Source organism: Symphalangus syndactylus, chromosome X (genome assembly GCF_028878055.3).
Source record: "Symphalangus syndactylus isolate Jambi chromosome X, NHGRI_mSymSyn1-v2.1_pri, whole genome shotgun sequence".
Taxonomy (NCBI): Eukaryota; Metazoa; Chordata; class Mammalia; order Primates; family Hylobatidae; genus Symphalangus; species Symphalangus syndactylus.
The window spans coordinates 38,665,488-38,686,740 of record NC_072447.2 but is presented as its reverse complement, the minus strand read 5'-3'; the positions used below and the strand labels follow the sequence as shown (position 1 = coordinate 38,686,740).

The window sequence follows — 21,253 nt, the reverse complement described above, 5'->3', positions numbered from 1 at the left end:
TCCACCCTCTTCACCTCTCACACTCTTTCATAGCTCATTATATGGAATATAGGAAAACCGGAAATCCTAAATGTATGCCCATAGGAAAACAGTTAAATAAATTATGGTAAGCTACACTATGGATAATCTCTAAATGAGATTAATACTTGCAAAGGTCTTCAAGGTGAAGTGAAAAACACGTTATAAATAGGGTTAAAGCTATACATGCTTTATGCAAAAACCAAAGCTCTATATGGGACTGAGAAAGTAGTGGGGGATTTCCCTTTTCAGTCACATTTCTGTATTTGTATATTTGTGATAAGCATGTCTCTTCCATAATTTGCAAATAAAAAAATAAAAGGAATGTGCAAATAAATATGCAATCATACGATGAACATAAAAATCATCTGTAACCTCATTACCCAGAGAGCTGCTATTTGTATTTTGGTAGTATAAATCCTTCAAAATATTTTCCAATGAACTTCCACTATTATAAACTTTTATAGCCTGTATTTTTAAAAAAATCTCAATTTTTCCCATACATTATTCGTTTAAAGCATTATTTCAAAGGGCTGCATAGTATTCCATCTAATGGGTGTACCACAATTCAGTTAAACAATGCTCTATTGTGGAAAATTTGGGTTGTTTTCTAACTTTATAAGAACACTACTGTGATCATCAATCTTGTACATAAATCTGTGCATCTCTATTTTCATAGATTTTTGTTTGTTTTTTGAGATGGGGTTTCAAACTATTGCCCAGGGTGGAGTGCAGTGGCACTATCTCGGCTCACTGCAACCTCCACCTCCCGGGTTCAAGTGATTCTCCTGCCTCAGCCTCCCAAGTAGCTGAGAATACAAGCAAGTGCCACCACACCTGGCTAATTTTTGTATTTTTTGTCGAGATGGGGTTTCACCATGTCACTCGGGCTGGTCTTAAACTCCTGGACTCAAGAGATCCACCCACTTTGGCCTCCCAAAGTATTGGGATTACAGGTGTGAACTACTGTGTCCAGCCTCTATTTTCTTATAATAAGTGTTCTGAAGTTTAATTTACTGGACCAAGGAATATGACCATTATTAACTTATTTACTGGGCCAAAGAGAAAGAACATTGCTGGCATTTTTTAGAAAGGGAATACCACTTTTAGCTTATACAAGAAATGTATGTGCTGGTAAGAAAGTATTTTTATGGGCACAAATTCAAAGCATTAACATGTTTTAATCACTGTCATTTTAAAAGAAAAAAAATGGCATTTCTGGCTGGGCATGGTGGCTCACGACTGTAATCCCAGCACTTTGGGAGGCTGAGGCGGGTGGATCACCTGAGGTCACGAGTTCGAGACCAGCCTGGCCAACATGGTGAAACCTTGTCTCTACTAAAAATACAGAAATTAGCTGGGCATGGTGGCAGGCACCTGTAATCCCAGCTACTCAGGAGGCTGAGGCAAGAGAATCACTTGAACCTGGAAGGCAGAGGCTGCAGTGAGCTGGGATCACACCACTACACTCCAGCCCGGGCAACAGAGCAAGACTTCTCAAAAAAAAAAAAAAAAAAAGGCATTTGTCTGTGTTTTTGTTTGCACTTCCTTGATTAGTGAAGTTAAACACTTTTCCATATGTTTATTGACTGCTTGCATTTGTTACTTTGAGAGGGGCCTATTTATACCTTTCTACATACTCTACCTTGATTACTTCTGTTCCAAGAATTCTGGGGTTTAACACATTATGCATTCCTGTACAAAAACTCCTTACAATAATATATCTGGTTGACCAAAAGCATAGAAAGTTTTAAAAAGATATAAGAAAATGAAAAATCAGTATAATTTTTGGATCTCACTGAAATATGGCTTAGGTATAAACAGCTTCTTAGTCAGCTTTTTTGAATGTAAGGTTAAAATTAGTTTTCTTTTACCATTGAACTCTTCGACTTCCAGCTCTGGAGCTACCAGGTAATACTGTTCACACAGCATCTTGGCTGTTTCATATGCATCTGCAAGAAAAGGAAAAAGTTTAGCTGCTGCACTAATAACATAGGCACAAGCATGTATGTGTGTGTGTGTGCACATGTGCATGTATTTATCTATAGGCATATAAGATAAACAAACTGTCTAAATGAATGGATGTAGAATTAATCAACTACAACCTTTTACAAAATACCCTTTTGTGGCTTTAATAGAATTACCATGACTAAAGCAAAATTTCTCTTTTCTATTTTTTCCAAGACAGCGTCTCACTCTGTCGCCTAGGCTAGAGTACAGTGGTGTGATCGTAGCTCATTGCAGCCTCGAACTCCTGGGCTCAAGCAGTCCTCCTGCCTCAGCCTCCCAAGTAGCTGGCCTTACAGGCATATGCCACCATGCCCAGCTAATCTCTCTTTTCTTAAAGGATTTTTTGTTTGTTTCTTCATTTGTTTTTTGAGACAGAGTCTCACTCTGTTGCCCAGGCTGGAGTGCAGTGGTGCCATCTTGGCTCACTGCAACCTCCGCCTCCCAGGTTCAAGCAATTCTCCTGCCTCAGCCTCCCGAGTAGCTAGGACTACAGGCATGTGCCACCACGCACGGCTCATTTTTGTATTTTTAGTAGAGATGAGGTTTCATTATGTTGGCCAGGCTGGTCTCGAACTCCTGACCTCAGGTGATCCACCCTCTTTGGCCTCCCAAAAGTGCTGGGATTACAGGCATGAGCCACCGTGCCTGGCTTTCTTTTCTTAAAGTTTTAATGACCATAACAATGTCAACATACTAGAATACTGGCAATTCAGCTAGCTCTATACCAAACGCATACTTGCTTAACTTATAACTATTACCAAAATATATTTTTCATGAAAATTTAGGAACTCAAGACTATACTTTCTAAGCACCATGCAACCTGACTAAATTGTAGCAAAAGAATATTTGTCATGATCTTAAAAATAATAATGCCAACAGTCTTGTGATTTGCCAGAGTTATTTGTAAGTGAAACCTCAGTAAGTATTTGCTGAATGAATGGATTTCCATGAGCCACACAATTTAAGTTACTGGAGATGCCACTATCACTTTAAAAGGTCCTTTAAGTTAGTTAAAGGTAACAGGCTGGGGCTGATATTTATCAAAGTCTGAGGAGCAACAGTCCGCTTTTTAAAGGATAAAATATAAGACATATGGTAAGAAGACATGAGCCATTACAGAAACAGCTGGAAGACAGAATTCAGGAGATTCAAAGATGGGGAGCAGATTCAGAAAGCAAAGGTGCATTACAAGACATTGGACATTGCATGTATGCCTTTTCTCTCGAACTGTAAACAATCTGAAGTCAGCGTTTGTGTCTTAACACTTGTTTTATAACTTGCATAGAACTTCGTATAGTGCCTGTGTAGATGGTCAACAAACAGTCTTTGAGCCGGGTGCAGTGGCTCACACCTGTAAACCCAGGACTTTGGGAGGCCGAGGTGGGCTGATCACTTGAGGCCAGGAGTTCAAGACCAGCCAGGTCAACATGGTGAAACCCCGTCTCTACTAAAAATACAAAAATTAGCCAGGCATGGTGTTGAGCATCTGTAATCCCAGCTAGTTGGGAGGCTGAGGCAGGAGAATTGCTTGAACCCAGGAGGTGGAGGTTGCAGTGAGCCGAGATCATGCCACTGCACTCCAGCCTGGGGGACAGAGTGAGACTCCGTCTCAAAAAACAAAAACAAAAACAAACAAAAGAAAACAACCTTAGTTTGGTAAATTTTAAACCTTTTGGTAATTTACTTTTTAAAAATCTTTATTGGAGATAATTCTTATACCATACAATTCACTCATTGAAAGTAAAGTGTACACATGGCCGGGCACAGCGGCTCACACCTGTAATCCCAGCATTTTGGGAGGCCAAGGCAGGGGGATCACTTGAGGTCAGGAGTTTGAGACCAGCCTGGCCAACATGGTGACACCCCTTCTCTACTAAAAATACAAAAATTAGCCAGGCATGGTGGCGGATGCCTGTAGTCCCAGCTACTTGGGAGGTTGAGGCAGGAGAATCCCCTGGACCCAGGAGGCAGAGGTTGCAGTGAGCTGAGATCACACCACTGCATTCCAGCCTGGGCAACAGAGCGAGACTCCATCTCAAAAAAAAAAAAAAAAGTACATACAACTCAGTGGTTTTTAGTATATAGTCAGAGCTGTGCATTAATCACTATAATCAAGTTTACATTTTCATCACTACAAAAAGAAGTTCCGAACCCATTAGCAGTTACTCCCCTCCACCCAGCCCTAGGCAACCATGGATCTACTTTATCTCTATAGATTTGCTATTCTGGACTTTTTACATAAACGGAATAATATGCGGTCTTCTGTAACTGGCTTCTTTCACCAGCATGTTTTCAAGCATCATCTACATCATAGCATGTATCAGGACCTCATTTCTTTTTATTGCTATATCACATTCCATCGTACAAGTATACCATATTTTCTTTATCCGTTCATCAGCTGGTAGACATCTGGGTTGTTTCCACTTTTTGGCTATTATGAATAGTGCTGCTATGAACCTTCATGTCCAAACGTTTGTGTGAACATATGCCTTCATCTATCTTGGATATACACCTAGGAGTAGAAAACTGCTGCTTTGTGGGCACATTTGGAATGTTCTCAACAGGATTATCAGCTCTTTGGAGACAGGCTCTTATTTCCTTTATATTCCCCACATCAATACTGTGCAAAAGTAAATACTGTGCTTGTTTAATATTCAAGAGGTAAGAGAAAGAAGGAAGGACGGAAAGGGGGAGAAGTAAGCCCTATAGAATGTTAATGTTAAAAACTGACATTATTAACCTAAAATAATACAAAGATAAGATTAGGGTATGTTCAGACTATAAATTTTAGTTCATTGACTTCATATTGCTACCAAATTAATTATCTATTATTTGACCTCAGAGTAAGAATTCTGATTCCTTTACTAAACTTTTAGAATTAAATCCCTATAAAGAACCAAAGATAGAGACATTAAAATAACTCAGACAAGGTGAAATAATGAGGGACAGCAAAAAGGAAACAGCAGTAAGAGGAGAAAAAAATGTTTAAAAGAGTTGATCAGTATGAAAATAGACAAGTAGGATTGAATTTCAATCCTGAAAAAAAAGTTAAAAATTTTGAATTGTACTAAATTTACAAGTGTTTTCCTAGGCTATAATAAACCTTACCAAATATCTGTAAAGTACTTTTGTCAAAAGAAGAGAAATCAAGACTCACTCCTCTTGCTTAGCCTATGCCACCAAACAATGCTACATCTCCACCTAGTGACGTGAAAGCACAAAGCTGAACAGGAACTTCCAAGATCACAAACACTGAAACCTAAAAACGATCATTCATTATCAATACACAAAGCCAACACATCTCCACAAAACAACTCCTCCTGGTACGTAATAAAGATGTTTAAACAGTGCTCTTCCATTCACTACAAAAGAAAAATAACCTAAACCCACTAAATGTGCTAATTCCTCATGGAATTCACTTGCCCAGTAGCATGATTATGACAGCGTTGTTAAGAAAATGTGCTACACAAATTTAACATGTGAAAGACCAAGCCCAGACAGAAGCAGCCAACTCAAAACACAAAGACCCAGTACAGCTCCTAAAACCACGTGTGAATAAGAATTTTTAAAGCATCACTACAACTTACAGTGTATCAATGCTATAATTAAGAATTGCATGATGATCCTTGAAGAACTCAAGTCATCACAATGTAGACTCACATACACCAGCTAGCCAAAAGTATTTCGAGGGCATTAATGGTATTATATATATACTATGCATCTTTGTAAATTCCTTGGACACAATGCATGTTGCAATGCCTTGGACACAATACACACTTAGTGAGCATTTGTTAAATGGAACAATCCTCTGGCCCATGATTAAGTTCTCAACATGCAGTAAATTACACTGACGGGAGGTGTTCCTTTTGGTGAGACTGGGAACTAGAGGCCTAGACTCATTCCCCAATCTAGCTGTGTGTGGGATTCGTTACCAAATTTAAAAGAAAGAGTACAGATTATGAAAGGAACCCCTGGAAATTCCGAGGCAGTAGCTCTATGCTGAGGCCTGAGAGTCCACATTCTTAAAGCTTAGCAGGTAATTCGGAAGAGAAGCTACACCACTTCCTTGGAAAATCAAGTCTGAGTCACACTAATTCTGCCACTCATCTCTCCCAGGGTATGAATGATTATGAGGTACTGGGGTAACAGCACTTACATATTCAAACAGGACATTTCTGTTTAAGTAAAATAATTTAACACAAAAATGAAAAAGCTTTAAAATATCGCCATCAAAACCAAAATTCAACTAATGGCTTGTAATTTACATTTACAGTAAAATGCAAATTCTACTTATAATAAGCTTTCTAATCAAATTTTTCTATTTTTTAAATCAGAAATCAAAATTTCAAAAAAGATAACTGCCAAATCACTTTTATGTGCATACTGGAGCCAATATTTACCATCAATCTTTAGAAGAAAATATTAGAGAATTATTATTGCCACTGAATATAAGTGACATGCCTTATTTTAGGAATCTGTTTTCAAGGGTTTTAAGGTACTGATTATAAAGTAATTAACAAAACTGTAGGTGTGGCTCATACATACTTCCCCAGGTTAAAATATCTAAACTGTAAATACATTAGACTAAAATTTTAAAAGGCTGAGAACAGGGTGAAGGTTCACACAGCAATCAGCCCAACAGAACTAAACTAGCCATGAATCCGTTTTAAGAAATAGCACACAGGAAAATTTAATAGATAATGGAGGTTGTTTCATCAGATTTTCCTATTCAAAATTCACCACAGAACTCTGCTATCAAATATTAGCATCTATCTTGAATACATGCAATCATTTGAGACAAAAAATATGAGAGGCTGGACTAGGATGAATTTGAGTGAGTGCTGAAAAAATTAAAAGGAAGGTGCCAAGGTCCCTAACTTTGAGTCTAATAGAATACAGAAAATCATAAAGCTGAAGTTTAAGAAGCCACTGTCAGAAAAAGGTAAATGTAAATGACCAGAAAACAATAGAAAAGTGCTGATGGGATGTTTTTGTTTTTATTTTTATTTTTTAATAAAAACAATCCCACAGCATTTACTGTCATCTAGTAATAATATATATGGATAATGAAAACAATCTGAACAGACATTTTAGAACTATACTCCCAACAAAGGACACCTAAAAAAACAAGTTCTCAATAGTTTCTCACTTCCTTGATCATTTCTGGTTAGAGACATTTTGTGGCAGAATATGATCTCCTTTAGCACGATCTGGTCCAGGGGTTTTCTTGGCTTTGTTTCACAATGAATCTCTTCTGCATCATCTGATATGAGGTTCGCAGACTCGTCAAAACCAATGATAAGGCCCTCTATCAGCATATTCACTTGCTCATAGAGCCATACCTGAATCCGAGATCTATTTTGCAAGTATCTGAAGATGAAGGTAAGGTTGATGGGCTACATTCACCTCCTGCATTTTTTGGCCCTGGCCACAGTGCACCATGGTGGAACCCACAGAGACAACACTGACCCGCACCCCACCTTCTGGAATTGATATGCTGCCTTTCAAGTCTCAAAGCAATTCTAATAAGGCATGTCTATCACCATCCTTCCTACCCCAAACCCATCCCAAGTGGGATCCAACGGAGATTTTTTACAGGGGTAGGCCCCCACACCTCACGCTCCAAACCACAGCAGACTGGGCAAGTGGGAGTGGGAGCAGAACATCCAATGTAAGGGCAACCAGTCTCCAGATTGATCAGAATCCTAAAACCTGTGATCGTAGGGGGAAAAAAAAGATAAGCTGAGTTAATTAAATTCATCTTTTGGGAATTTAGAATCAAGATCGTGGGCAAAAAAAGATAAGCTGAGTTAATTAAATGCATCTTTTGAGAATTTAGGATCAAGACAGTTGGGGTGATCAGGCAGGGCAGAAGCCAAAAGGGTACATTGAGAATTATCATGATCTGTGAAGGACTAGAGTGCCCAACAAGCTGCCACTGAGTCGTCCAGTATACAGACAAAAACAGGTAAAGGAGCAGGCACAGAGAAAGGCGGAAAGGCCATGACTTGGCAACTCCAGTTGCAAACACACACAGAAAACAACCTTGTTTTCTGTTTCCTAATTCCAATTTCTTTTTTTTTTTCTGATGGAGTCTCACTCTGTCACCCAGGCTGGAGTGCAGTGGTGCAATCTCAGCTCACTGCAGCCTCTGCCTCCCATGTTGAAGTGATTTTCCTGCCTCAGCCTCCCGAGTTGCTGGGATTACAGGCACATGCCACCACACCTGGCTAATTTTTGTATTTTTAGCAGAGATGGGGTTTCACCATGTTGGCCAGGCTGATAATTCCAATTTCTATAGCTCCAACTGTAAAGTGCTTCCTGTCCTTGGATTATCATGGGACCTACCAGGTTCTTTTGATAAATTTTTCTTGAGCTAGCGTGAGTGGGTCTCTGTTACTTGTAACCTGAAGAGCCCAAAGTGAGAGCACAAGACATTATTTCTGAGCCAGAATAATGTCACGCGCTCTGAGGATACCACTTGTGTGCTATTATATTAAGCAATAATAGCATGTAGGAACAACACACGCAACTTAGCATCACTGCGAGAATCGATTTTTATACCAAGTATTTAAGTTTATACTTTCAAAATGATCTTACAGCAGGATTTTCCATTTTATTTCCTAGCTTCTTACAAAGAAAGGAGGGAAAAGGGTCACAGTGGAAGGCATCTCCCAAAGGATAATAGGACCTGCTTTACAACACTAATTCTAGCATTCACTACCTGGAGTCTATAATTTGCAGATGTGTAAAGGTAGATATTAAGGTGCTAAATAAGCAGCAAGGAGGCATGCTTCAGTGTTCTGCACATTCAATTAATGCTACACAAGATGCACCCCACTTTTATATGTTGATACAACTGTCTAGTCAAAAATAAAAATATTGTCTCTACTCTTCTACATAGGAGTTTTCTGTAATCTGTCTCGAGAGATCTAAGGATGGGAGTGGGCTTAACATTTGTTTTGTTGTTGTTGTTGTTTGTCTTTTTTTTTTTTTTTTTTTTTTTTTTGAGACGGAGTTTCACTCTTGTTGCCCAGGCTGGAGTGTAATGGCGTGATCTCGGCTCACTGCAACCTCCGTCTCCCGGGTTCAAGCAATTCTCCTGCCTCAGCCTCCTGAGTAGCTGGGATTACAGGTGCCTGCCACCATGCCCATCTAACTTTTGTATTTTTAGTAGAGATGGGGTTTCACCATGTTAGCCAGGCTGGTCTCGAACTCCTGACCTCAGGTGATCCACCCGCCTTGGCCTCCCAAAGCGTTGGGATTACAGGTGTGCGCCACTGCACCTAGCCAACACTTATTAAACCTATAAAACACACATGTGTGCACACAAAGAGGCTCATACACACACGCCCACACAGGGTCATTTGGGCTGGACATTTGACTATGCTTAAACCATGTAGGATCTTCACAGCTAAGAAAATCATTAGTAGGGCTGTCATTAAAACACAGAGCCCTTACTCTCGCAACATCCAACTGCTTAAAACAAAAGGAAGGAAATAAAAGATTAGCTATAGAGATTCTGAGTTAGAAGATTAACTAAGAAATCTCAGAGGATAGTGGAAGAAGGTAAAAAGCCAGGGTGAAAATACCAACTACTCTAAAAAGAGGAAGGCAACAGTAAGACTTCACTAAGAGTCAAAAGAGGCTGACATCCATTTCTTCCTTTCCTTGGCAACACTTGGCAGGGATTGGTAAGAAGAGCTGGTGAGGCCTGGGCCTCTTGAGACCTTCTGATGGTTGCTCCTGGGGCATTTGGGGATGGAGACTCCACTGCCTTTTAGCTAGAAGACACAGAAGAAATTTCAGGCCTTTCAACCTTTGGTGCTCTGTGCCTTCTTTATTCTCTCTCAGTCTTACTTGGAGGTAGAAAGAACTTCTGCATAAGCATTTGATGCTCAAAAAATTAAGAGGGTCCATAGGAAATGAAGCAGACAGTTGACTGGAGACATCTGCTTTGGTCTACAAGGAAAAGAGAGGCCTGCAGGTTTCCTTCTAGGTTGCCTAGCCCATTTGCCAGGGTAGAAAAAGTAACTGCTGTAAGGCCAACCCCCCACTGCAGAATAAAGGTTATGCACACTTGGCTGGAAAGACCGTTTGCATATACAGATAATGAGTATCACAGATTAGACACAGGAAGAACTCCAACAATATTGATGCAGACAGTGGGATAGAGGCTTCTACCATGGGGTATCGAATTCAGCCAGGAAGGGTGTGTGTGATGGGCATTAGTGCTGGAGATAGAGAAATACACAAATACTATGGATTTCACAGAGACAAAGATTAGACACAATATTTGCAGCTACACACCTATCTATAAATCTGATATGAGTTCAAATGTATAAAACAATGTTCTCAGTAAATTATGAAAACAGGTAATTTTTATTCTCTTCTCTCTTTTCCCATATTTTCTAAACTTTCTTCGATGAGCCCTTTTATTATTTTGGTAAAATGGCATTAGTCTTCTTGACTATCCCAACTGGGAAAAGGAGTTGGATGATTAACAAAAATGTTGGGTAAAGTGGGAAACCATAAAATGTGATTACTACCGTAAACATTAACTTAAAATGCACATTTGAACATACAATTTATTTCTCTGTCAGTATATTCATATAAGGCCTTTTCTTTGAATGTGGATCAGTTTGGGGTTCCAGTTCGTCTTTCTTGGATGAACAATATCACTTACATCTATGAATTCCGATTCCTATTTCTTTAAAGCATAATAAACTTAAAGATACTTGTGAAGCAACCTGGGTATAAATTCCAGGTAAGATTTTTACTCCATGCTGCCCTGTAATCTAATCGTTTTCTTACTCACAGTAATTTCATAACATTTTTAAGAGTACCTCCAAAGCATTCAACTTGGTTTTAACAGAAATAAGTCTCTTTTTTGTATGCATATTTCTTCCGTTTACATAACATTTAAATAAATTATATAGTCACAACAGTCAGTATAACTTACACCAAGGGCTTGGGTACAAATAAGTGACCCTTAGTAAGCATGCACCTCACCAGGTGGAAGCAGAAGTACAATAGCATTCCAGAAAATACACATAAGCCAAGAGTATTTAGTGTGCTGTGGGTATCGGTATGCATCATTTATGAAGGAAATGAAGGAAGTCAGAAAGTTGATTATGTGGCTGCTGCTTTAGAGGGTTATACACTTTCAGAATCTGAAACTACCTCCACTGTTTTTTTCCTTAAGGGAGGATGCTATTGAGAGATGAAAAAACATGGTTTGAGAGAGGCGTGGGGAATGGGGAGCATGCCAGTCCTTCCTGCTTACCCCATGAGTGTGGGGGTGGGATTTGTATGTGTGTACATGTCCAAGCGTGTGTGTGCGCACGTGTGTGTGTATGTGTGTGTGGGGGAAAGAGGGATTTTGAGTCACAAAAGGGCACAAGAAGTGACTGTTATTGCATAGGGCTTCACCAGGAACTCCAAGCTTTAATTATGCTAAGTGAGTGGCAGGAATGATTAAATAAGAGGAAGCAGTAAACTTTGTTCACAGTACAATAATGGGTATAACATAGTTAATAAAGGCAGGAGAAAGACTGAAGATAAAGCTGTGAGTACAAGAAGAGGGAAGAAAAAGGAGGGGACTGTGACTCAGGGTCAAAATTGTGTCTAAAAGGGACAAAGCAGAGGAAGCTATGAGGTAGACGTTGGCATAAACTTCCAGGGTTTTTTCTTTCAAATACGTATTAAACTATTCTTCATATAATCTTCAGCTACTTTTTGGTACAAAACTTCTGACCCTAAGAGGAGTGATGCAAAAGCATATAAGAATAATTCCAGACCTTTAGAAATTGGCACCCTAGTTAGAGAGAGACAAATAGGCTGGGCACAGTGGCTCATGCCTGTAACCCCAGCACTTTGAGAGGCCGAGGCGGGCAGATCACCTGAGGTCAGGAGTTCAAGACCAGCATGGCCAACATGGTGAAACCTCATCTCTACAAAAATACAAAAATTAGCCGGGCATGATGGTGGGTGCCTGTAATCCCAGCTACTTGGGAGGCTGAGGCAGGAGAATTGCTTGAACCCAGGAGGCAGAGGTTGCAGTGAGCCGAGATCGCGCCATTGCACTCCAGCCTGGGCGACAGAGTGAGACTCCATCTCCAAAAGAAAAGAAAGTACAAATAATGACAAGGCCAGGTAATATGTACTAAATATGAGAGAAGAGCAACACAGAGTAAGTGCCATAAAACGATAGATTCTGTTCACATTAAGAGTCAAGTCACAGTCGATTCCTCCTCACACTCTGACACCTCTGACTCACTTTAGCACCACTTAATCTCTCTGTCCTATAGAAGTGGTAACAGTTTCATAAAACTCCCTGTTACTTATCTGGTTGTATTGGTTCTTGGTTAAAAGCTCCCTAAAAATTAGTGAAAGACTTTATTTGTGGAGAAACAATAAGATGATGAAAACAAGTGTTTTTAAAACTTCATTGATATGGTTTGGCTCTGCACCCTCACCCAAATCTCATGTTGAATAGTGATCCTGAGTGTTGGTGGTGGGGCCTCGTGGGAGGTGATTGGATCATGGGGGCAGATTTCCCCCTTGCTGTTCTCATGATAGTGAGTTCCCATGAGATCTGGTTGTTTAAAAGTATGTAGCACATTCCCCTTCGCTCTCTCTCTCCTGCCATCAAGTGAAGATGTGCTTACTTCCCCTTCACCCTTCTGCCATGATTGTAAGTTTCCTGAGGCCTCCCCAGCCATGCCTCCTGTATAGCCTGCAGAACTGTGAGTCAATCAAACCTCTTTTCTTCATAAATTACCCAGTTTCAGGTAGTTCTTTATAGCAACATGAGAACAGACTAATACATTTACCGTGAAGAATTCCAAACACATACCCAAGTACAGAGCATAGTATAATGAACTCCATGTGCCCATCAATAGCCTCAAGAATTTTTAACAAATGCCCAGTCCTTTTCACTCCCCTCCCTGTGTATAATTTTGAAGCAAATCTCACATCGTTTCATATCATGTGTAAATATTTTTAAATACCTCTCTCAAAGCTAGCACTCCTTTATAAAAACACCACCAGATACCAATATCACACCTAGAAAGTTAACATATTTTTAATGTCAAATATCCAGTGTTCAAATTTCCAATTGTCTTATAAAAGCCTGAAATGACTTTTAAAAATATTTTATAATTTATGCCAGAAACAAAATAAAGGCACCAACCTATTATATAATCAACAGCGTAAATGGGAAGCCAAATGACATGTCTGACACCCAAGGACTGTCTGCTGCCAGTAAACCTGTCTACAGCCTTTACTGTGTACTAGCATTGCTTTAGGGGTTCTACAAATATGAACTCATTTAACTCTAAAATATAGGTGAATTACCAAGAGCATCATTTTACAGATGAAGAATCTGAGCCCCAAAGAGGTTACTTAACCAAGTCTAAGATCACCCAGCTAACATGAAGAGAAAAATAAAATGTGTTATATTCATACAATGGAATATTTTTCAGCCATAAAAAGGAATAAAGTACTGAAAGATGCTATGACATCAATGACCCTTGAAAATGTTATGCTGAGTGAAAGAAGCCAGTTACCAAAGACCACATATTGTGTTGTTTTGTTTATATGAAATGTCTATAATAGGAAAATCCATACAGAGTCAGAAAGTAGATTAGTGGTTGTCTAGGGCTAGAGAGAAGGGTAGAAGGGAGTGACTGCTAACAGGTCCAGGGTTTCTTTCTGGGGTGATGAAAATGTTCTACAGGCCAGGCGTGGTAGCTCACGCCTGTAATCCCAGCACTTTGGGAGGCCAAGGCGGGTGGATCACAAGGTCAGGAGATCGAGACCATCCTGGCCAACACGGTGAGACCCCGTCTCTACTAAAAATACAAAAATTAGCCGGGCATGGTGGCATGCACCTGTAGTCCCAGCTACTCAGGAGGCTGAGGCAGGAGAATCACTTGAACCCGAAGGGCAGAGCTTGCAGTGAGCTGAGATCGCACCACTGCACTCCAGCCGGGGCAACAGAGCGAGACTCCGTCTCAAAAAAAAAAAAAAAGAAACAAAAAAAGAAAATGTTCTACAATTGGATTGTGGTGATGGTTGCACAACTCTGTGAATACACTAAAAACCACTGAATTGAGCATTTTAAATGGGTGAAGTTTATCATATGAGATTATATCTCAATAAAGCTGTTTTTAAAAGTATATTCTCAAAAGATTTAAAATGTATCAAACCAAGGAATATTTATTAATCACCTACACAAGCACTACAGTTGGTTCTATGCAAGTTATAAAACAAATGTTAAGACACAAACCCTGACCTCAAATTGGTTACAGTTCAAGAGAAAATGCACGCATACCATATATCACAATGCACTTTTGCTTTCTAAATTGTGCCTTTTTCTCAAAGGGGTAATCAACTGTCTGAACCAAGTTTTCTGTTTCATAAAAGGCACTGAGCTAAGGCCTAATGAACATGTAAGCTATGATAAGACTGACCCTTTCCTCCTTGCCCCCAGAGGCCTTTGGAGGTTCTGATAAACCACAAAGTTATCTTGTGAGAGAGCAACCAATAGGATTCCTAGAGCTGAGGCTGGGCTGATTCACCTTATAACTGAAATAATGTGAGTAGATGTGTTGTGACTCAACAGAGGCCAGGGCAGCTTGACAATCCTAGGCTGAGGCCAGGGCAGCCTGACAATCCTAGGCTAAGCTAAAACCAACAGGTCTGGTCCTCCTCCCTGGGTTTAGGAAAGCCCAGGGTAAACAAATTGCAGAGGTTTTCCTTTGCTCTGGCTGCTGAAGAGCAACGAAGATCCTTGATGAAGATCAGAGAGAATTGCGGCCATGAAACTTGTGAGGTGAGTGTTTAAGGGAGATAAAGGCCAACACAGGAGATATAATCTGCAGAAAGGGACAATCTGGGGATCTGAGGTTGCACAAAGTAACCATAACACTGAAGAAAACTGAAGAGGTACCTGGTGGATCGCTCACAACCAGGAAGGTTTCTTGGAGATAGCATTGATCTTAAATGAATAAATAATGAGGAAACTGCTGTTCAAATCCAAAGTGCCTGGGTACCAGGGACTTACGGATATAGGGCTTGCTTTTCTTCCCAGAGGATACTGGAACAATGTCTAGCTTAATGTCCAATGAACCCATGAAGCTTACATGCCACATAAATTCTAAAGTCAGATGTGAACAACAGAAATATGTTTAAATTTTACAGACACGTGAATTCAACCTAATTTTATGATAAGAACTTGGATTCTCTGAAATTTTCAGATAACAGTGGCAATCAGAATCTTAAATGTTTACTGTTTGAGACAGAACTACAAATGAAACTCTAATCAATAAAGTAGAAACGCACATTTTGAGCATTACCAATTATGCATCTTTCCTGAACTGCCTAGAAAGAACATTTCATCTGGATCAAGTGGCTTGGGCTCAGAGTGACCTGATGAATCAGCAGACTGCACTGCAAAATAACCCTATAGCCAAGCTGCCTCCAATAAACCACAATCCAATTTGAACTACAATCGATACCATTACAACGGTCTCCTTACCTTTCACCACATCCGCCACGTTACAGGTGGGATCGATACTTCCTATGTGTTTAGGATGAACAGGATTAGTGTCACCCCCAAACAGAAGTGCTAAACGAACACAAAAGGAAAGGGAGGGGATTAAAACACAGCAGGCTGGGATGGTCACGCAGGGAAATACAGGCGCTTATGTTTAGAAAGGATCTCTTATTTGTAAAAATCATTTTAGCATCCACAGCAACTTAGAGCAATGGAATACACACAATTGATGGGTGAGCAACTCTTATTGGTCAGTGAAGGAGGAGGATGTGGTTTAAGGTCTGGCAGGTGCAGTCAGCAGGTTCTAAAGCAGTGACACGTGCCAGGTGCCCAACCCGTTCTTCCTCTCCCAATGTGACATGGATGAAGAAACTTACTTTCATCCTTAGTCAAGTATACCCACCTTCTTAGTACTACTCCAGACACTTATTCCAACTTTCATTAAATATTTAGAACATGTGGTCTATACCATTTGGACAAGCCTGCAAAGTGTCTTCACTGGCAGCATTTCAGATGCCTCCCCAATGGAGATTATGTTTCAATGTTGTGTACATAAACAATACTTATTCAAGTATTTTTAAAAATACACTCAGATAATTTCACAATATACAAGATTTGCAAAATTTTGTTTCTGAATAAAAGCCAAAAGAAGCCCCAAAGAAAAATGCAATCTGCATCCAAATATTTATAGGTGTTCTTATTTTTAAATCAAGCAAAAATTGCGACTAACAAAAGAAGGATGCCTAAATAAAATAGGGGAGATTTTAAACTATGAAAAATGATAAATACAGGCATTAGGCCAATTAATAAAGTTCGAACTGATTAAGGGGAAGAAAAACAGAGGTGTGCAGGCTTAACTAATGATCTAAAAACATGCATGTATATATGTGTACATGTGTATTTAGATCAGAAAGCAACTGGAGTTATCTAAGTAGTTTAGTTGAATAGTATTTAGGCTCTTTTATTCCTATAAATTGTCATACATTTCCATTTTGAAGATATACATTTAATATAAGGCCACATTTAATAGTTCTATAACATTCAGTTATCCAAATAAATCAAATTAGTAAAATAAAGACGGTTTGTCCACTTCATGATGCAGCAAACAGGGTGAATTATGCTCTAGACATGTGGATGCTTTTCCTTAAGGATTATAAAATCAGCCAAAGAGACAGTGCTGAAGATGAGCCAAAAAGTTTTTTGTGTGGAGGGAATTTTAGTTGTTTTTTTCATATCTGCTTAGTACCCTCAAGAGCAGACTAAAACTCTCAATACGGGATTATGGACTGACAGTCTGGCTTAATCTGACTTCACTGATCACTGTGAAATAAAGAACTGATGGCTCCTATCACCAACATCCAATTCAATATTCCCAGTGTCAATGTTTTTAAAACTAAAAAGGAAAACACATAACATCCTGGATAAAGAAAATAATACAATCTGAGATACACGAAAGTATTCAGAGATGAAGGCCCGGCTGCCATTAAAGGCGGTCCCTCATCCCCATCAGGACTGTATCAGCAGAGACTTAAAAGGTAGGCAGTGGTCCTGTCTCTAATGTGAGCCTAATAAAAGCCTTTCAAACATTTCTTTTTTTTTTTTTTTTTTTGAGGCTGAGTCTCGCTCTGCCGCCCAGGCTGGAGTGCAGTGGCGCAATCTCGGCTCACTGCAAGCTCTGCCTCCCGGGTTCACGCCATTCTCCTGCCTCAGCCTCTCCGAGTAGCTGGGACTACAGGCGCCCGCCACCACGCCCGGCTGATTTTTTTTATATTTTTAGTAGAGACGGGGTTTCACCGTGGTCTCGATCTCCTGACCTCGTGATCCGCCCGCCTCGGCCTCCCAAAGTGCTGGGATTACAAGCGTGAGCCACCGCGCCCGGCCTCAAACATTTCTTTTAACCAAGAATACAAATTAATAGCTTTTTAATGGCTAGGATTCACTTAGGAAAAACTAAACTAGAAATTTCTACAACCAAAAATGCAGGTCAGTAAATTAACAACAGGAAAACATTTGGGAGAAATCACTATGGTTACCTTTTCAAAACTGGACCAACAAACCCCAACTTACTGTGCTGATTAATAAGCATGCGGAAAGAGATGCGGTTGGTATAAAACCGATCCAGAAAATATTGGATGTTAGTGCTAATGAAAGGATCAAACCCAAACTTCTCCTTGTATTCAATCACTCCTTGTGCCATTGTAGGAACCACATCATTGTGTCTATTTCTGACTTTAATCAGAACTTGTAGAAAGCTGTGTGAGAGGGAAACAAAACGTGGTCAGTCTTAATATCTCATGGGCTGATGCACAGACTTCCCAGCTCTGTCCCCAGACTAGTTGTCTGCTGGTATTTTTACAAGTAGAGACATTATTCTTACTACATAGAACAAGGAACCACCCACAAGAAACTAAAGTATGAGCCAAGTTTTTGCTTGAAACTTTATTTCTACAGAAACTCTTCTTTCAGAGGTGCAAAAAGTAAAAGGTTCTAGTACAGAAAAAAAATGCTCAAATACCCTTTTAGGAATCCACTGACTTTTTGGATAAGTGATTACATATAATACAGGTTCTATAAAAGTTGAATAAAGAATTCCAGAACATATCAGTACTTCTTCTGAGAACATGAGGACAATCCCTCCAAAATCTCCAAGGATTGATTAAAGGAATCTCAAAGCAATAGCTTCCATGAATAAAGAAATAATGTCACACTGTTTTTTGGGTTTTGTTTGTTTTTTTGACGAAGTCTCACTCTGTCACCCAGGCTGGAGTGCAGTGGTGCAATCTCGGCTCACTGCAACCTCCGCCTCCCGAGTTCAAGCAATTCTTCTGCCTCAGCCTCCCGAGTAGCTGAGACTACAGCTGTACGCCACCACGCCCGGCTAATTTTTGTATTTTTAGTAGAGACGGGATTTCACCATATTGGCCAGGCTAGTCTAGAACTCCTGACCTCGTGATCTGCCCGCCTCAGCCTCCTAAAGTGTCTCATACAGTTTAAGAGTAAAATTTGGAAATAAATATCTCACAGCAGTAAAATACAGTGATGAAATGCAGATAGAACACAGGCAATTAAACTATTCAAGTATCTGGCATCTTATTGTAAATATGCATATGGGAAAATACATTAAGAATGGTATAAGACAAGTCAGTCAATGGAACTAAATAAAAAGTTTAGGACCAGGCCCATGAGTGAGTATGTATATATAAAAATCAAGCATATTGAGAAAGTGACATTGCAAATCAGTAGGTAAACAATCAAACTAATAATCAAGTTAACTGGAACAGTGGGCTAACAATTTAAGTCACACCCTAATTTCAAGACTTAAAACCGAATACTGGATTAAAAATGTAAAAGGGTGAAATCACAGAAATGATAACAGAAAAATCGGGTGAATAAGTACATAATCTTGGGATAAGGAGGGCTGTTCTAAGCTTAATACCAAAGGTAGAAACAAATAATGTGAAGAAACAAATGATATGACTATGTAGAATTTTAGCAATCCTATAGGGACACACATTAATAAATGAAGTGGAAAAAAAAAAACAAAAAACTTAAAAAAAGGAAAAAACTAGCACCCCATCAGAAAACTAGGCAAAGGATCTGCTATCAATGCAAAATTTACCAAAGAAGAAGCACAAATGCCAATAACATCACCCTTACAAATAAGAAAAGCAACTTAAAACAATGTGATACTTATTCTCCATGTATCAGCATCAGCTAGAGTTTGGGGCTTAACTGAGGCACTTCTCAGGACAATTAGCAACATACAGCAAAAGCCCAAAGAAAATAATTCCACTTCCAGGAATTGATCCTAGGAAAATAACTGGACAAGGTTAACAGCTGTTTGTTTGTTTATTCATTTATTTATGAGACAGAGTCTTGCTCTGTTGCCCAGGCTAGAGTGCAGTGGCACAATCTTGACTCACTGCAACCTCTGCCTCCCGGGTTCAGGCAATTCTCCTGCAGCCTCCCAAGTACCTGGGATTACAGCTGCCCACCACCGCGCCTGGCTAATTTTCATATTTTTAGTAGAGACAGGGTTTCGCCATGTTGCCCAGGCTGGTCTCTAACTCCTGGCCTCAGGTGATCCGCCCGCCTTGGCCTCCCAAAGTGCTGGGATTACAGGCGTGAGCCACCGTGCCTGGCCAACAGATGTATTTAAAAGCTGTTCTTTAAAGCACTGTTTATAGTAGCATGAAAACTACAAACCAGTCTAAAATCCAGTGATAGAAGATCAAATCGCATGAACTATCTGAAGATGGACTATTAACATGAATATTATGAAACTATTAATAATGGCGTAGATCTATAATGTTGACACTTGTTATGTTTGTAAAAATATTTTACACATATAAATATATGCATGCCTAGGGAAAAGCATGGAAGAAAGGAAAATAGTAATAGTGGTTGTCCCCTGGTAGTAGAAATTTGGGGCGACTTTCTTTTTACTTATCTCTATAGTCTTATTTTTCTGAATGATGAAATATTTCTGTAACAAATACATATGTACAATGACAATAAAGATGTAAAACTGAAATTAGGCCATCATTATTCACAAAAAATTTTATAATAGACAATTTGTCCTTTATGTAATACTCGTTGCAACGTATTTGTAAGTTAAATATTACTAAAGTGAAACGATTCATTATAGTAGAGAAGTGCCTCAACTTATCTGAAGTGGGGAGACTTACCTCAATGGCTCAATGCTCAGAATTCTCCTCCAATCTTCCGGGCTCTTCTAAACTCTATCATAAATGATCAACAAGCTTGTCCTCTAAGCTACTTTTGCTTTACTACAATGATTTCCCTGCTGGTGATCCCATACAACCTCTTGGTAAACAGAAAAGGCTGCTACCATGATACTCGCTCATCTTTCACTCCTTCCTTCACCAAGAACATCAGCCTTCTCAAATGCCAACTATCGTAACTAACCACATGAACCTAGGCAAGCTACAAAACTCACGGAGTGAGAGCTCAGCTATTATTGTGATGGTCAAGCACACACTGGATTCAGCACTGTCAGTCTGCAAAGCAGGCTCGTGGCCATAAATCACATCTGATAACCTGTTCCAGAAACTGAGATGGGACTCCGGGAAAAACACAGCAGAAATTTAACATCGTGTATAGTCGTCTCTCAGTATCCACAGGGGACTGGTTTCAGGATCCCCGCAGATACCCAAATCCTCAGATGCTCAAGTCCCCTATCTAAAATAGTGCATACAGCCTACTCACATCCTCTCGGATACTTTAAATCATCTCTAGACTAGTTATAACACCTGATACAATGTAATGCTATGTAAACAGTTGTTAGACTGTATTTTAAAAATTTGTATTATTTCTTATTGTTGCATTATTATTTTTTATTGCTTTTTTTTCCCGGAATATCTTTTTGATCTGTGGCTGGTTGAATCCAAGAATGTGGAACCTGCCAGTACAAAGGACCAACTATACTTCTACAAATCTGTTCTAAAATTTGGAGCTACAGTGGTCAGCCCTAGGTTTTAGGATTTCTGCCAAACGGTTACCAGCTAATGACTTTTGAGAAAACAAAGCTCCTGGATTGAATTCATTTAATAATTGCTTAAATGACAGCAGTGGCTTATATCAAGGAAAACGCTACATCTGGGGCTCTAACCCAATGCTTCTCCACCTTCCACACTTCACAGA

At 39.6% G+C, this 21,253-nt stretch overlaps 1 protein-coding gene and 1 pseudogene across 2 annotated transcripts in view; both read right to left on the bottom strand.

The window, feature by feature from the left end:
• The window catches only part of PDK3 (pyruvate dehydrogenase kinase 3), a 75,693-nt gene that overhangs the window by 19,714 nt on the left and 34,726 nt on the right, over window positions 1-21,253 (bottom strand). For both annotated transcript variants that reach the window (XM_055267345.2, XM_055267346.2), the window contains exons 4-6: window positions 17,657-17,841; window positions 15,572-15,661; window positions 1,893-1,970 (exon numbers count right to left, since the gene is read on the bottom strand). In XM_055267345.2, the coding sequence (XP_055123320.1) occupies window positions 1,893-1,970; window positions 15,572-15,661; window positions 17,657-17,841 (353 nt within the window). The remainder of the gene's footprint in view (window positions 1-1,892; window positions 1,971-15,571; window positions 15,662-17,656; window positions 17,842-21,253) is intronic.
• LOC129476330 (small nuclear ribonucleoprotein E-like) lies at window positions 7,186-7,470 on the bottom strand (annotated as a pseudogene).